Source organism: Cajanus cajan, chromosome 9, assembly GCF_000230855.2.
Source record: "Cajanus cajan strain Asha chromosome 9, NIPB_CcT2T_4, whole genome shotgun sequence".
Taxonomy (NCBI): domain Eukaryota; kingdom Viridiplantae; phylum Streptophyta; class Magnoliopsida; order Fabales; family Fabaceae; genus Cajanus; species Cajanus cajan.
The window spans coordinates 31,042,259-31,060,762 of record NC_138525.1 but is presented as its reverse complement, the minus strand read 5'-3'; the positions used below and the strand labels follow the sequence as shown (position 1 = coordinate 31,060,762).

Genomic DNA, 18,504 nt, shown 5'->3' with positions numbered 1-18,504 from the left:
ATAAATATTCTGTCCTAGAAATCCTCTGCCCCGATGTCACACTATCAGAGCATTCTCATAATTTAACTGTTGGCATTCTAGATGTCACTCGTAGCCGGATCTTCTTCACCTAAAATATCCACAGTTTATACGGTGAGAATAGAAAATATCTATATGCAAAGTACATACAAACACATCACAATATAATCTCATCATAATTCATTATTTAATAATATATATATATATATATATATATATATATATATATATCAATCATTCATCATCTTCACATCTCAATTCACATTTAACATATCTCATTTCACATACATATCTCAATCCATCATAATCCATACCAATTATACAATTTACAACATCATTTCCATATTCATAATTCATGTCAATCTTACAATTAACAATATCATTTCCACGTCCATAATTTACACCAATCTTACAATTAACAATATGCCAAGACCTCGCCACATCTGACACAAGTGATACGGGTTAATTGCCTCACTCAACCCACACCATACCAAGGTTCGTATCATCCCTAATCATCTAGGAGTACGCTCGTCCCTGAAGCATCACCTACCTAGGGTTCGTATCATCCCTGATCATTCAGAAGTACGCTCGTCCCTAAAGCATCACCTACCCAGGGTTCGTATCATCCCTGATCACTCAGGAGTACGCTCGTCCCTGAAGCATGAATGTGAGGAACCACATTCACATTACAATCCATACAATCTCTTGCAATTAACCCTATGTCAGGGCTGCCATAATCGACATAAGTGGTGTGTGTTAATTGTCTTACTCATCCCACACCATATTAGGGTCACGCCCTCCCTGTAGCACCACTTACCCAGGGGTCGTGCCATCCCTAGTCACTAGTGTGAGGAAACACGTCACAATCACAACCTTAATCATGTCCATACAACATCTCATCTCATATCACGATTTCATATCACATACACAATTTCATATCACATACTCAACAGATAAGTCTAATAAAATAAGGGTTTACACATCCTCACGCAATTCACCATGAATACTCATTATAACAATAATATAAAACTCAGTTAATTCCCCAGTTTATTACAATATTAAATCAATAGAATTATTAATTTAATATAACATTCATAAATGTAATAACAATCAATAAAATTAGCAATTTAATATAATTTTAATACAAACGATAAAATCTCTAAGAATGACAATTATTTTAAAAGAATAAAACACATGCATTTAAAGTTTTTGTAAGTTAAAAAAGAAGTGCAGAAACAAAGTATTTATTGATCATATTGATACAAAATTAATGATAGTAGATTTGATTAAAGGTTTACCACCCAATATATTTATTAGTCATGTTGAAAGGGTGAGTGTTATAGATAAATCTTTATTAATAATATAATGTGATGTGTATATATAAATTATTGTTATTACACAAGATACAGTGTGATGTATAAATGACGGTTAGTAAACACTAAAGCCAAGAGTCACCAACCATGTGGATTTTGGTGCTGGTGTTGAATCTGATGAGTTTTTTTTGTGCTTTGTTTTGGCTTAGTGTGTTGGGTATTGTCGTTGTTATATAATATCACGGAGATGGCGGCACAAATAGGTTAGGATGAAACTTGTAAAGAAAATAAAATGTTTCATGTATTGCAAATCAAGATCAAGTCTTAATCTTTTTTTTTTTTTTCATTTTTAAAGTGACCTATTTTGTGACAATATTACGGTCACAATTCTCATGAATCGATACTAAGTATCCGTGAAAGAAATATTTAAGCGAAATTATACTTAATTACTTGTAATATCTCATCATAATTTTAGTTCTATAATTTTTATTTTATTTTAATCTTTTAATTTTACAAAATTTATAATTTTAGTTTTTCTTAATGTATTTGTTAAGTTTCTTGATTCATTAGAATTACAATTGTGATATCCGATAATTTCCAAATATGCATATATATATTTTTATTTAATTTAGAAAATTATTAATATAATTCATTCTTTTAAATCTTGTTTTTGTCACAAACCCTTAATCAAGAGTTAATTTTTAATTAATATATAATTGTTTAAATAGGTATATGTAATATTTTTCTTTGGTTGAGTTAGAACATAGGAAAGACAATAATTTAAAAGCTAAAAATCTCAAGAGACAACAATCGGTCTAGGCCACAAACAACAACTTGAAATGAGCCAAGTTAAAAAGCAACCTTGGAGATGATGATCAGTTCGCTTAAAGTGAGTAGGATCCTCATCATAGAGAGTAAGTGAAATTTTCTCAAAGCTACCACAAAAATGTTCTGAGCGAGTAAAGTTAGAGAGTAACCCTAGATAACTATATCAGCTTACTTAGAGTTAGCTACTTAGATGCTCCGAGTGAGCAAAATTCACTCAAAACTCTATCATAAGAGTGCTCTAAGTGATTGAAGTTAAAGAGCACCCTTAAAAGTACACACAAGACCGCTCAGAGTGAGTTATATGGGTGCTCTTAGTGAGCACATTTGACTTAAAAGCCCATAAAAATTTGTTAAAAGTAGGGTCTCTAAGAAGTCTTTGTATCCATCAATACTTTTTTAGCATAATTCTATAGAGATTAGAAAAAGTTATTGTGAGGTTATTCTTGTAATTATGAATCGTCAAAGGTCCCTTTTCTATTGCGTAATTTTTAGCCATGAATGATTAAGTCTCTACTATTGAGAATTAAGGTAACTACTAGAATTATGTAAATTTATTTATATTTTTCATTCAATAAAGTCTTTATTTAGTTAATTATTTTATTCTTACATTTAATTCTTGTTGTAGTCTAATCAACCTCTACATGATTTTATGATTTTTAATTAAGGTCATTAGAGATTATTTTAGAGTTATTAAAATTAATTATCTCCCTTCTCTCATTAAGGATAATTTTAACATTAAAAATATAAAATTTGAAAAGAGAAGATGAAAGTTAGAGTTAGTTTACAAAAGAATAACCTTTTTCTCTTTTTTCTGAGAGTTGTTTTCATGGAGGTGGTTGTGAGAACATAGAAGAAAATGTCAAGAACCAATTAAAGGAGTTTCAACACCTTCATAAAGATCAAATAAAGTAAGAAAAAGAATAACTACTTATTAGAAAATTATAAATTGCATTTTAATTCAGGGTTTGTCACTATATAATTATATTAGAAAAATTCTAAATTATAATTACTTATTAGAAAAAGAATAATTATATTACTAACTCAATTAATTAAATTAATTAAGTCCTTAATATAATTTTTTATTAAATTACTTATTTTATTTTATTTCTAAAAATTGAAATATTACAGCAATTTGATCTCAACTAAAATGACTTACTTCAGCCTACCTCTCAAGAGTTCGTCAACTCTCAAAGTTTTAATAAAGAACTTAAAACACCACACAACAAATTAAAACATATGAAATCATCATGTAACCCAGAAACATGCATAGAAATGAAAACACAGTGTTACAAAGCTTGATAGTCCCGTTTTAAATAATCTCAATTTTTTTCTCTCTATTATCTACTTTAAGAGCTTTCTCTCACTAGTAATATTCTCTTATTTTATAAAGAGGTGTTGAAAATTTCTTTTATTAGTAAATTTTCTCTTTTGTCTATTGTCTCTTTTCTTCTTAATTTCTTGTCTTTTATTGTTGTAAGTTATTATTTTGTTACTCTAGTATCCAACAAGTAACAATAATATTTTTTTTTCATTATGAATTAATTCAAAGGGACTTAAATACAATTTTATTTATTTATTTTTACTTCCTATATGATATAAAATAATTTTTTTATATAACCAAATGAAATTGTATTGGCTTAATTATATTTTTGAAAGAAAAAATCCGTATTATTTATGTGCGTTAATCAATTAAGGAATTGTATTTTTCTAATTAAAAAAGAAAAAAGAAAAATACTTGATTACAAGTATTCCTTTTAAATAATTAGTTATTTATAGAAATATAAAATTTAGAAAATTATTTTAAAGTTATAATTTAAATGATTATTAAATTTTTAAAAAATCATTTTAGAAATAATTATTACAAACAAAGAAAATTATATATATATATATATATATATATATATATATATATATATATATGAACCATATTAAAATATAACAGCTATCCATGTGTATTTTAAATATAATTCCCCAGAAAAAAAATTTATAAGCATATTTTATAATATTTAGTGACATTTTAACACATTGGTAAATGTTTATATTTGGTCAAGCTATCAAGAATTTCTCGCTGAAAAACTTGAAAACAAAAAAAAAATGTGTGAATTTTTTTTTCTAGGAAATTGAATCTATAATTTATTAGAAGATTCCACTACTCAAGTTATAAAAATATTCTAATAATTAACATCAAATTTATAAAGAATTATTTCCCTATGTCCTTTGCTAAACATGCATGTTTTATGCATCATATAATATCTGAAAATTTTAAAAGTAAAGAAGTAAACAAGTGAAGAAAAAAAGAACACTTGTAACTTTATACCAATTTAACATCTAGTAAATATCTAGATATTTATTGTAATTGAAAAATTCCTCAAACTGTAAATTTTACTATATATATACTACTAGTCTACTACTTTTACACTTGAAAAATGAATTATAATATAGAATAAAAACTTGTTCATTGAGAGAGTCGTGTACTGGTTTTAGAAGACTATATATATTGAGAGAGAAATGAAAATCAAATTATTCTGTGAACAATCGATAAATTATTCAGTTTAATAACTATGTATATACATATATGTCTGAAGTTATACTTCCACATATGGTATTTTTGTTTTTACTCTTAAATATATATATAATCAAAATTTTGAAATTAATTAACAAAAATAAAAATATGATGGTTAGAGTTTTATAGTCTTCTGATATTCATCTGACATTATAAATATAAACTTTAATATTGCATGTGTTTAACTCAAACATTGATTGAAAAAATTAATTATAAATCTAAACTGATTATTATTTAATAAAGTTCTACACAAAATGTTCTTATTTCTATGTACATTAGAGAATATAAGATTATTTACATACAAGTAAAAACATCATAAATAATCACATATAATAATATTATAATCAATCAAATCATAAGTACTATTTTTCTATTATATATATTTTCTTAATGCTGTTACATAATATTTGCATATGAATATAATATATAAAGATAAAAAAAAAAAGACACCTTTTACTATATATTATTATACACTTTAAATATTATTATTCTTAATATAGAAAAATCATAAAATTGAGCCTTCCATGGCAATTCTTCTTTAATACTATTATGTATATCTCTAGGTAATATTTACGTACAGTAATATAATATTATTTACATTACTCAGAAAAAAAATAATTAAAAGTTAAAAATGAATTACTTAATATTATAATTTTTTAGTTGAAATTCATTTAATAGAAACAAATATAAAAGTTCTTACCAAATAGCACTATTATAGAAATAATACAAAAAAACTGGTTTGTATTTTTGAAAAAAAATTAAGATTGAAATGTACCATTATACAAATAATATATAACATTTATAATAATATTCGAATAATATAATGCAGAAAAAATTGTGCCGTACTAAATAAAACTACCACCACACGTAAGGTAACAACTTTAAGAGAAATTTTAAGATTAACATATATTATTATACAAGTTGTATATACACTGTTACTAATGTAGTGTACTCATATAGACATATTATTATTACTACCTCACAGGATGGTTTATTTGATGACAAATTACATGCACCGAAGAGTTGGCAAGTCCGAAGACTTTAGAAAAAATTTTCAACTTTGAATTACATCATTTGTGATAATTAGAATATCAAGAAACTTGGCAAATTCAGTCCAATGGATTCATCAAGCATTGGAATAGCTAGGTTGATTGCCCTCAAAAAGGAACAAAATTAATAGAAAAGAGATAATAAAATTGGTATATATTAGTGTATCAACGAATGAAAGTGAAAAAAAAATCATCAAAATAATAAGTGTTTAAATGGTTAAAAATAAAGTTTAATTTTTTTTTAAATTTAAATTAAGTCTCATATTTATTTATTTATTTATTGTTGTTATCAGTTATAATATTTTGTTGTGTATATGTTATTGATTACAATATTCAATGTGTATATGTACTTGGTTCTTTACCTTAATTTTAAGAATAATGATTTATTCATTCAAAACTTGAAAGATAAAAGTGGAAAAATTATGATTTTTAACATTAAAATTAAATCAATGTTTAAAATCAAATTGATTACAAAATAAATTAATTAAGTAATTAAATTGTTTGAGAAAACATGTATTTCATTGATTAAAAACTTATTAATATATACTTTTAAAATATATTTTTTTCAAGAAAGTCTCACATTTGGTGCAATAATTAATTACATGAAAATTATAATTGATTATTTAGGTTTTGAGCATGTTCTAATGAATGTATTATTTTTATTGATAATTAATAGGAGTGTAAGTAGGTATGGATAATTTGCGAATTCAAGTTAATCTAAATTGATTTAATGAGTTTGGATTGAATTTTTTTAGTCGGGTCAGATCCAATCCAACTTGATAAAAACCTAGTACTATACGAGTTGAATAACGAGTTTTGTGTTTTTAACTTATGATCCAACCTGATACAGTCATATATAATAAATAAAATAAAATGATAATAATAATAATAATAATAATAATAATAAAATTAGTATTTGGATGATCACTTGCTCAAGACTCTATATGTTACTCCTGGTTAGTAACGAGTTTCATGTTTTTAAGTTGATAACATTATAACAATACAATACATTTTATTCAAAATTTTATTTTGTATTAATGTTAGTTGTTTGAACTAAGAACAATGTAACAAATCAAGAAATTTATTTTGCAATTTAATGTGTATCATTATTTACTTTATGAGACGATAACAGTGCATTTTTTTTTATAAAGATAAGAAAGATTACAAAGATGGTCGCAATGAGGTTTAACCCTAAGTCTTCATGCTTCTAACTACCCCAACCCCTCCCCACCCAACCACTATTGCATTTGCAACAAGATATCAAATAATTTACATGTATTATGAAATATTTAAATTTTTACAAAAAATAAATAAATTTAATTATGTTGACCTAATTGATCCAACTTGCTCATGATCGGGTTGGGTTGGATGAGATTTAAAAAAAAAACTCATGATATATATACCTCATTTTTTTTATAAGTACACCTTATTTATGTCTTTTTAAGAAATTTCTAAAATATTCTTAATTATTTTTATTCTTTAATTTTTTAATTTTACACCTCTAACTTTCAATTTTATGACTTTTTTCTTCTTTTTCACACACCTTTTTTCCTCTCTTTTTCAATTTTCACATACACTTTATTGTCTTCATTCACTCTCTGTCTATTTTAGTAGGTAGTTTTAATTTTTTTGATTTTTACATTACTCTCATCCCCTCTCACCTCTTTCAATTTTTACATGCACTCGGATCGTAAAACTGGTACATGATGGCTTTGTAGGCACATGTGACTTCCTCGACAATTTCAAAGGTTTCGATCTAGATGCGTATTTCTCTTTAAACACTTCCTCCCCCTTCACACTTTTAGAAACCTCAACATTAAATTTAGTGTTTCAAAAAATAATTTTCAAAAACATTAATTTTAATATTTCAAAAAATACTTTTCAGAATAGTGAAATTAGTGTTCAAGAAAGTATTTTCTAGAATTGTGCTTTTTATATACTTCTGAAAAGTATTTTTTAGAACATTAAATTTAATGTTTCAAAACGAACTTTATGGAATTATGTTAAATGACACACTTCCAAAAAGTACTTTCCGAAATACTAAAATTAGTATTTTAGAAAGTACTTTTCGAAATAGTAAAATTAGCATTTGGAAAAGTATTTTTCCAAAAGTGTGATAGTTTACATATATTCTCAAAAGTTCTTCTCAAAACAATAAATTTAATGTTTTAGAAAGTACTTTCAAAAAGTATGTTAAAAATATAATTCTAGAAAATACTTTTCGAAACACTAATTTCACTAATTCAAAACACTAAAATTATTTGGAACACTGACTTTAATGTTGTATTTTCTAGACATGTAAAAAGGGAGAACTGCTCGAAGAAAAAGCACACATTTGACTTGACATTTTTGAATTGTTAAGGAAGTTACACGTGCCTATAACATTGTCGGATACTAGTTTTATGTCTTGGATATGTGTGAAAACTAAAAGAGGAGAAAGAAAGGGTAATAGGTTGAAAATTGAAAAGGGAAGGGAGAAAAGTAATGTAAAAATTGAAAGAATTAAAACTACCTACTAAAGTAGGTGGAAAATGGAGTGAATACAAGGAGGTGCATGTGAAAATTGAAAAGATGAGGGAAAGTGGTGTGTGGAAAAGAAAGAGAAAGTGTTAAATTACATGTTGGAGGTGTAAAATTAAAACCCTTCTTTTGGGTCATCACACAAAGTTCTTTATCACACAAGCCCCTAGTAGTGAAGGGGAAAGGAGGAAGATGGGTTATATTCCATATGCAAGTGGAGAAGGGAGTATCATGTATGGCATGGTTTGTAGCAAACTTGATTTGACCTGTGTTTTCAGTATTGTGAGTTGATTTATGGAAAATCTGGGTCAAGCTCACTAGGAGGCTTTGAAATGGGTACTGAGGTATTTGAATGGTTCTCAAAAATTTGGTTTAAGGTATAATATAAGAAGATAATTTGATATGGAAAAACTATTATGGGGCATGTTGATGTTGACTATACCATGAAATCGTTATCTGGGTACGTGTTCACTTTGTTTGGGACTATTGTTAGTTGGAAATCACATTTACAATATATGGTAGCTTTGTCTATAACACAAGCACAATAAGAAAAATATATTGCTTTTATTGTAGGGGTGAAGGAAGCTATATGGTTAAAAGGATGATTGGGGAATTGGGTATATAACAAAATTGTGTGACAGTTCACTGTGATAACTAAAGTGTTATACACTGTAACACCCCAGTTTTCATGTTTTTTTATGAGGGTAATTTAGTAATTTTGAGTGTGACTTAGTAGCCCAGAACGGACCGTTCCCAAATTGGAACGAGTCGTTCCAAACTACTAAAACAAGCGTGATTTAGTAGCCTAGAACAGGTCATTCCCAAATTAGAACGGGCAGTTCCAAGCTACTAAAGTGGCCTACAAATTCTAGATGGGAACGGGGTGTTCCAAACTACCCAAAAGGCTTGTAACCCTAGTTGAGAACGGGTCGTTTTGGTTTTAGAATGTGACGTTCCAAACATGGCCGTTGTGAGTTAAAGTGCAACTTTAGAACGGGCCGTTCTGGTTTTAGAACGGGCTGTTCCATATGAAAAATTAACACACGATGAAAGGATCCAAAACGGGTCGTTCTGGATTCGAAACGGGTCGTTCTGGACACTCTTGAAATCTATAAATAGAGCACTCGGGCACTGTTTCTGGACAAACTCTCTGGAGACTAAGGAGAACCAAGAGAAGGAGATCGACTAGATTTTGCTCTAGCTTTGTCTTCTGCTCATCCAGGTAAGGGGCGAGTGAGAAACCTCGCTCGGGGGTGTGGGAATAATTGTTGGGTAGTAGGATTGGCCTCCAATCCCTTGCATGATGCATGTTTCTAGGAACAGGAAAAATATGAACGTTTTCTATTTTGCCTTCTGATTATTCTGTTGGGATTCTTGTTGGATGTAATGTATGAATATGTATTTGATTTCAAAATTAGATAAGTTTTAATATGAATTAGAGTGCTCTGTGGGTTCTTGAGAGAACCTTGTGAGAAACAAGAAAAATATGAACGTTTTCTATTTTGATTCTTGATTTTTCTGTTGTATTCCTTGTTGAATGAGATTTATGAATATGTGATTAATTTTGAAAAAAGATAAGTTTTGATATGAATTAGAGTGCTCTATGGATTCTTTTGGGAAACCCTATGAAGTAAAATTAGGAATATCATCTATGAATGATTTGAGGCATTATATGTAATGTTGATGATATATAGCTTCATGTTTTAGATAAGTTCTTGATATGATTTATGTATTATTTTGATGTATATGATGACGAAAAGTTTCTTCATGAGACTATGGGAATATGATGTGAGAATGTGAAAGGTGAACATATGATCTGTGATATGACATTGTGACATAATCTGACATGAGATATGATAAGATGTGAAATGTGAAGTGAAATGTGTGTTGAGTCAGTGTAATTGTGAATGTGAGACATGCATCATATGCATATATGACTTATGCCAGGTGTGTTGCGTAGGCCGCATACCAGTGATGTAACAAGTAATGTGATGAAATGACTTATGTCAAGTGTGCTGCTTAGGCCGCATACCAGTGATGTAACAGGCAATGTGATGAAATGACTTATGTCAGGTGTGTAACACCCCAATTTTCAAAAAGGTTATTATTATATTTAGGGTCAAAAATATATTATTATTATAGAGAAAAAATATTTTATAATATACATGTATTTATTTTATTTAATTATTTTGAGGAAAATTAGAAGTGGGTTAGAAGAGAAGGAAAATGGGTTGGGTTGACCCAGTCCAATGGATTAATTTTAAGAAAGGAGTCAGGTGGTGTTAACCCTATCTGCCTCATTTGCGTTCTGAAGGGTTAGGAAAAAAAGAGGAGAAACAAAGAGCTCTAAGGAAGAGTACTCAGGAACGATCTTAGATCACACCAAGACCATTCATCTTCTGCTCATCCAGGTACGGGGGGATGAGTTTCTTCATATGTGAATATAGGGGTGTTCGGGTAGTGAGGGCAATCCCTAAGTCCCTCTAGGAACTCTATTTAAAATTCTGAACGATTATCTGTGCAATCGATGTTCTAAATTCTTAATTCATTTGGAAGAACTTATTTCTTGAATTGTCTTTGAATTCCATTGGGGCTTTCTTGTTAATTCTTTATCCTTAAATTTGATGACTTGAATTTTATGTGTTAAGAAGAGTTTAGATTTTTTTTTGTAAAACCAATGGAAACCAATTTTTGAGGCTTGAGATGTGTATGGATTGATTTGGAACGTATGAAGAATATAAATGGAGTTAAACTGAACCAACGGGGTGTAGAAGTAGTGAAAATTGGTAAAAACCTTGTTGAAACTCGTAAAACGCAGGTTTAATTTCACAGAGGGGAGTCTGGACAGAGATTTGGGCGCTCAGCGCCAGTTTTGGGCGTCGGGCGTCGGGACCCCAACATACGTTTGTAATTTTGCGATATCTTTCTGTGTAGTTATCCAAATCGAGTGCCGTTTGTTTTGTTAGAAACTAGACATCTGGGGCTATCATTGAGACACTAGAATCGTGTAAAAATATTAATATTTGATCAAGTTATGTGAGTTGCAATTTGAGCCTTCCAATCTGTGTGCGAACCACAACATCAATTTTTGTGAGCCCTGAATGGTAACCTAAACGACTTTATTAGGATTTGTGTTCTTCAGGAAAGTTGTAGATATTGATGTTAGGATTCTAATGGAGTTGGGATCACTTAGAAAGGATATGTATATCTCGAGTTATGGTTAAATTATTAACTGAATGTCATAGATATTGTGATGTGTGTGAAGAATTATGTGAAATTTGTGATCTATGATGTTGATAACTTAATGATAGGTACCTAGCATGTGAGGATGATATTGCATGGATTGTTATTGACATGTGATGATGTTATATAATGGAGATGCATTAATTATGAGTTACGTGGGATGCATGAGTTGCATGAGACTTATGAGTTGCATGTGGTGCTTGAGAAGCCAGACGTGGCTATATTGCATTGGACCCTGGGCCCAGAGAGGGGTTGAGACAGGGGGGACCATGACGGGAGGCATTCCATGCGTGGGCCGTTGGGTGTTTAACTGCGCAGCTCACTGGCCACAGAGGGTTTAACGGTGGGTGGATTGCCTTTGCACGGGCCGCTGGGTGTTTAACCGTGCAACATACCGGCCCTGGGAGGGTGTGAGAACGGTATGCCCGCATTGGCAACAACTAAGGGAATTGACGAGGTACGCCCATTGTGCGGAGTGCCAAGTTGAGACTCTTAGGAGAGGAGATGTGTATGAGCATATAGTGAGCATGTGTATGAAAGCTTGTATGATTGAAAAAAAATGATGTTTGGTAATTATATGAGATGTATTTGTTGTTTATAGTTAATGATGATATTTTGGTGCACGGTGTGGGGTGGGAATTGGGTAGCTCTATGTTCATATATGATGTTATCTATCTCTCACCGTCCTATTTTTATGTGGTTTTCTTTTAGGTGAAGATGAAGGCACTCATAGTGTTGAGTTCTAAAGGGAAAGGGTTCTGCTCTGATAGGATGTGACATTGGGGGCATGAATTTAGGATGCTTTAGTTATGAATTGTTATTTGTCGTTTGAGGAGACTTATTTTTAGGAGTTTTATATTCACCTTATATTTGTAAATTCTGGATCCCTTTCATTTTTCTTTAGAGACCTTGATAATTTTCTTTTAAGAGTAAAACTTTATTATTATTATTATTATTATTTCTATTTATTTCAAGACTTGTGAACCTATGAGTTTTTATTAAAATATGTGGACCCTTCTTGATGTTATATTTATTGAATTATTCTTATTGTTGTTACTTATCTATTTCAGCGAAATCATCCACCTACCTTCAAAGGAGGATATGACCTAGATGCTGCAATGAATTGGCTAACGGAGATTGAGAAGATCTTCAATGTCATAGAGTGTCCCCTCGCTCAGAAGGTGAGGTTGGCCACCTTCATGTTGACTGCTGATGCCAACTTTTGGTGGGAAGGAGTACTTTAGAGGATGATTGATGGAGGGGTGCACTTGAACTAGGACAACTTCAAGAGGGTCTTCCTTGAGAAGTATTTCCCGGATGATGTGAGGAGTCAGAAGGAAGTGGAGTTCCTTGAACTAAAGCAAGGGAATAACACAATAGCAGAGTATGCTGCCAAGTTTGACTCATTGGTTCGTTACTGCTCCCACTATCATGGTGAGGGTGGTGAACGTGCTAAAGGCATTAAGTTTGTGAATGGATTACGTCCCGAAGTGAAGATAGCGATCAATTATCAGGAGATATCATTTTCCAACCTTAGTGAACAAGTGTCGCATCTTTGACCGTGACAACCATGCCCGTGCTGCTTTCTACAAGGGAGCTGAAGGTCCTATGCGTGCTGTAAGTTCTGATGCTTCGATTAGGAGTAAGCCTTACTTTGCTCCTGCTAGATCCCAAGGGAGTAAAGCTGCTGCTAGTGAAAGCAAGTCATTTACTAGAGGATCCATTGTTAGGGCTACTGGAAGTGTTGTAGGGTCTATGTCAACTCCTTCAGGAAAATGCTGGAAGTGTGGACGTGCTGGTCATAATCAATTTCAGTGTCGTGACAAGGAGGTTACTTGCTTCAACTGCAATGGTAAGGGTCACATTAGCACCCACTGTCCTAAACGGCCAAAACCACGTGCTACTGGATCGGGTTCGCAAGCTGAGCGTCCAAAGGCTATAGGGAGAGTATTTGCTCTTAGTGGTGCTGAAGCTGCTCGCTCAGAAAGTCTGATACAAGGTGCTTGTTTCATAGCTGAGACTCCTTTTATTGTATTGTTTGATTCTGGTTCAACTCATTCCTTTATTTCTGTCTCTTGTGTCCAAAAGTTGGATTTGCCTGTATCTTGTTTATATTATGATTTGATATGCATGTATGTTGATATGTGGATAGATGACCTTAGGGATCAATTAGTGAGGTTAGGATTTCGTTGGGTTAGCTCATAATTATTAAAGATTTATTTAGTAAATTTCTAAGATAGCATTACTTTTGATAAGGTCGACTAGGGAGAGTGTTGTCTTTGTGTGGGATAGTAAGTGTGAGAGTAGTTTCCAAACTCTTAAGGAAAGATTGATTAGTGTTAATACTACTAGATTTAGTAAGCCTTTTGTGGTATATAGTGGTGCTTCTATGATAGGTTTGGGTGGATTGTTGATGCAAGAAGGAAAGCTAGTAGTTTATGTTTCTAGGCAATGGAAAATTCATGAGAGGAATTACCTTACCCATGACCTTGAGTTAGTAGTTATGATATTTACACTAAGATTTGGAGACACTACCTGTATGGTTCTAAGCTTGAGGTATTTAGTGATCATAAGAGCCTTAAATATCTTTTGACCAAAGGAGTTGAATATGAGACAAAAGAGATAACTGGAATTTCTTAAGGACTAGGATTTTGATCTTAGTTGTCATCTGAGTAAAACCAATGTGGTGGTGGATGTTTTAAGTAGGAAACTTCTACATTTATCTTTCCTTATGGTTAGAGAGATAGATCTTTTGGCTCGGTTTAAGGATTTAAGTTTGGCTTATGAGGTTACCCTTAGTAGTGTGAGACTAGGTATGACTCGAGTAACGAGTGGATTGCTGAAGGAAATTGAAGAAGCATAATTAGTTGATTCATTTTGGTAACAAGACATGAGGCTATAAGACAAGGTGGTGGATAAGAGTTTGCCTTGGGTATAGATGAAGTGGTAAGACTTGGAGATCGAGTATATGTACCTAGTGAACTTACGCTTAGGTGCTTAATCTTTGGAGAGGGTCATAGAAGTAAAGCTAATATTGTAGTAGATGCCTTGATTAGGATGACCATTCATCTATCATTTTTATGATTTAAAGGTTGGATTTGATTGAAGAGTTTAGAGACTTAAGCTTGATGTGTGAGATTACCCTTAGGAGCATTGAATCGAGTATGTTGAAAGTGACTAGTGAATTAACGAATGAGATTAGAAAAGCCCAGGAGTCAGATCCTTTCTTAGTGAACCAAGTGGAGAAGATTGGTAGGAGTATAGATAACCTTTTTTGAGTAGGAATCGATGTTGTTTTGAGGTGTAAGAACAAAATTTGGGTGCTTAGTAATCCTGGATTTAGGAAAATGATCTTAGAGAAAGGACATAAGAGTACTCTTAACATTCATTTAAGAACTACTAAGATGTATCAAAGTGGCACAACGGAAGCGTGATGAGAAATGTTTATGAAAGTGTTATTTGGAAGTAGAGATAAAGTTCATCCATTCAGGTTTTCGGTAAATTTCAGGGACGAAATTTCTAAAAGGAGGAGAGAATTGTAACACCCCAGTTTTCAAGTTTTTTTTATTATGAGGGTAATTTAGTAATTTTGAGTGTGACTTAGTAGCCCAGAACGGGCTGTTCCCAAACTGGAACGAGCCGTTCCAAACTACTAAAACAAGCGTGATTTATTAGCCCAGAACGGGCCGTTCCCAAATTGGAACGAGCCGTTCCAAGCTACTAAAGTGGCCTACAAATTCTAGATGGGAACGGGGCGTTCCAAACCACCGAAAAGGCTTGTAACCCTAGTTGAGAATGGGTCGTTCTGGTTTTAGAAAGGGACGTTCCAAACATGGCCATTGTGAGTTAAAGTGCAACTTTAGAGCGAGCCGTTCTGGTTTTAGAAAGGGCCGTTCCATATGAGAATTTAACACACGATGAAAGGATCCAGAACGGGCCGTTCTAGATTCGAAACGGGCTGTTCTGGCCACTCCTGAAATCTATAAATAGAGCACTCTGACACTATTTCTGGACAAACTCTCTGGAGACCAAGGAGAACAAAGAGAAGGAGATCGACCAGATTTCACTCTAGCTTTGTCTTCTGCTCATCCATGTAAGGGGAGAGTGAGAAACCTCGCTCGGGGGTGTGGGAATAATTGTTGGATAGTAGGATTGGCCTCCAATCCCTTGCTTGATGCATGTTTTTAGGAATAGGCAAAATATGAACATTTTCTGTTTTGCCTTCTGATTGTTCTGTTGGGCTTCTTGTTGGATGTAATGTATGAATATGTATTTGATTTCAAAATTAGATAATTTTTAATATGAATTAGAGTGCTCTGTGGGTTCTTGAGAGAACCCTGTGAGAAACAAGCAAAATATGAACGTTTTCTATTTTGATTCTTGATTCTTCTGTTGTATTCCTTGTTGAATGAGATGTATGAATGTGTGATTAATTTTGAAAACAAATAAGTTTTGATATGAATTAGAGTGCTCTGTGGGTTCTTTTGGGAAACCCTATGAAGTAAAATTAGGAATATGATCTATGAATGATTTGAGGCATTATATGTAATGTTGATGATAACTTCATGTTTTAGATAAGTTCTTGGTATAATTTATGTATTATTTTGATGTATATGATGATGAGAAGTTTCTTCATGAGACTATGGGAATATGATGTGAGAATGTGAAAGGTGAACATATGATCTGTGATATGACATTGTGACATATTATGACATGAGATATGATAAGATGTGAAATGTAAAGTGAAATGTGAAGTGTTGAGTCAATGTAATTAAGAATGTGAGACATGCATCATATGCATATATGACTTATGCCAGGTGTGCTGCTTAGGCCGCATACCAGTGATGTAACAGGCAATGTGATGAAATGACTTACGCCAGGTGTGTTGCTTGGGTCGCATGCCAGTGATGTAACAGGCAATATGATGAAATGACTTATTCTAGGTGTGCCGCTTAGGCCGCATACCAGTGATGTAACAAGCTATTCTTGGTGTACCTTGGGTCACTAGTGATGAAAAATTTGAAACTTTCGTATGGCGCCACATGCATGCATTTATGAGTCGAGTCCATGACATCATTACATGATAAATGAGTGTGCAAGTGATATTGATTGTGTATGCGTATTGTTTACATGTGATTTGTACTTGTGAATTATGTTTGTTGTGTGTGTGTGTGTGCTATCTAACCTTTATTCCTGCACTTGAACCTGATGTTGAAGATTGAAGAATCTACATCTGGAAGATGTTCCCTAGAAGTTTTAGTTTTGATGTTTTGTTCATGTTGCTTTTTATTTTAAGCCTATGTCAAAAGGATAATGTATTGATTGTTTAAAAGATTAGGCTTGTATGTGTTTGTTTGTTATGTGTTAAAAATTAGTAATTAACATGAAGGTGAAAATATCATAATACTCATTTTTCTTATTTCATTCATTGTTGAGAACATGAAGTATTAATTTACTGAGTGTTTGAGACTTTAAATGAAAACTTGAAAACATCAGAAATTTTCTGAGTTAAGGAATAGATTACCTGAACTGGTAATAGATTACCTGACTCATGTTGAAAAACTGATTGATACTGGAATAATCGATTACCATGTGTGGTAATAGATTACCAAACTGATTCTGATGATTTCAAGAGGAAAAAGGATCGTGTTAATCGATTACCTCTTTAAAGTAATCGATTACCTCTGTTCCAAATGTGAGTTTTGTGTTATTTTGGCATCGTGTTAATCGATTACCATGTTAGGTAATAGATTAAAACAGGAGCTGAAACAATTAGTTCAGTTATTCTAACTCGTGGTAATAGATTACCATCACAGGTAATAGATTATCTCTGTTATGAATATAACTGAAATAACTGTTTCCTTGCACATGAAAATTGTCTTTAAATAAGATTAAAACTGAAGTTTTTTTGACAAGAAAAAAGAAAGAGAAAAAAGAGAATTTTCACACACGGAAAGAAGTTTTTTGAATACACATTACTGCAAAAGAGAAAAAGATTTTCTGAAAAAGAAAGAAAGAACATATCTGCTGAAAATCAACTTTTGGAAAAAGAAGTGTGCAAGATCAATTCAAGAAGATGAAGTTCATATAGAAAATTCATTCTAAACTGGTTTACGTTGTTGAAGATCATATCTACACGAACAGGTGTACTCGTTTCTGATCTTTTATTGTTTGGATGGTTTTAACTCTTGAGATTAGAGAATCTCTGGAAGAGTTGTGTAAAGAGAAATCTTGAGATAGGTTTTTCTCAAGTAGGATATTGTGGGATCAATATTCTTGGGTTATATGTTTCTTGTGGAGTCAAGAAATGGTTTGTTAATCTTGTGGGTGTCAAGATTTGCTTGTTAAATTCATTGATTGGATATTGCTTGTGCAGGGTGCTTGTAAAGAATATCAATAGTGGATTTGACTGGATTTAGAGGTGTATCTAAATCTGAAACTGGATGTAGGCCTTTGGATGGCTGAACCAGTATATATCTTGGTGCATGATTTTCTTAACCCTTACACTCTTTACATTCTGTATAAGTTTCTTGATTAATGTTGTATGAAGAAAAACATTATCTGCAGAAACTGAACTTTAAAGATTCTTGGTAATTGATAAATTCAATCTTTACATATCTTGTTATTCAAATCTTGTTGGATAAGCTGTGCATTTATAACTCTGAATTACCTTTTATGTTTAAAGGTTTGTTTTAAATCAAGATTTGTTTGGTAAAGATATAGAAAGCAAAGAAGAAAAGGAAAAATAATATAGAATCTATTCAACCCCCCCTTCTAGATTCTAACCGTAGGGACCAACAATTGGTACCAGAGCTGTATCTTGTAAAACATTCAAGACTAGATCTTTAGAAAGGTTAGATGGCTGGTAATCAATTACCGTTTGCTGAAGGTGCTTCTATAAACAGACCCCCATTGTTTTGTGGAGATAACTATCCCTTTTGGAAAGTTAGAATGAAAATTTTCATGGAAT

At 31.8% G+C, this 18,504-nt stretch overlaps 1 protein-coding gene across 1 annotated transcript; it reads left to right on the top strand.

The window, feature by feature from the left end:
* The first annotated feature begins 8,707 nt into the window (after window positions 1–8,707).
* LOC109802623 (uncharacterized) lies at window positions 8,708–13,982 on the top strand. The gene is made up of 5 exons (XM_083064300.1): window positions 8,708–8,779; window positions 12,605–12,715; window positions 12,842–12,983; window positions 13,072–13,634; window positions 13,914–13,982. The coding sequence occupies exons 1-5, from the start codon at window positions 8,708–8,710 to the stop codon at window positions 13,980–13,982; spliced, it is 957 nt and encodes a 318-aa protein (XP_082920426.1).
* The last annotated feature ends 4,522 nt before the right edge of the window (window positions 13,983–18,504 follow it).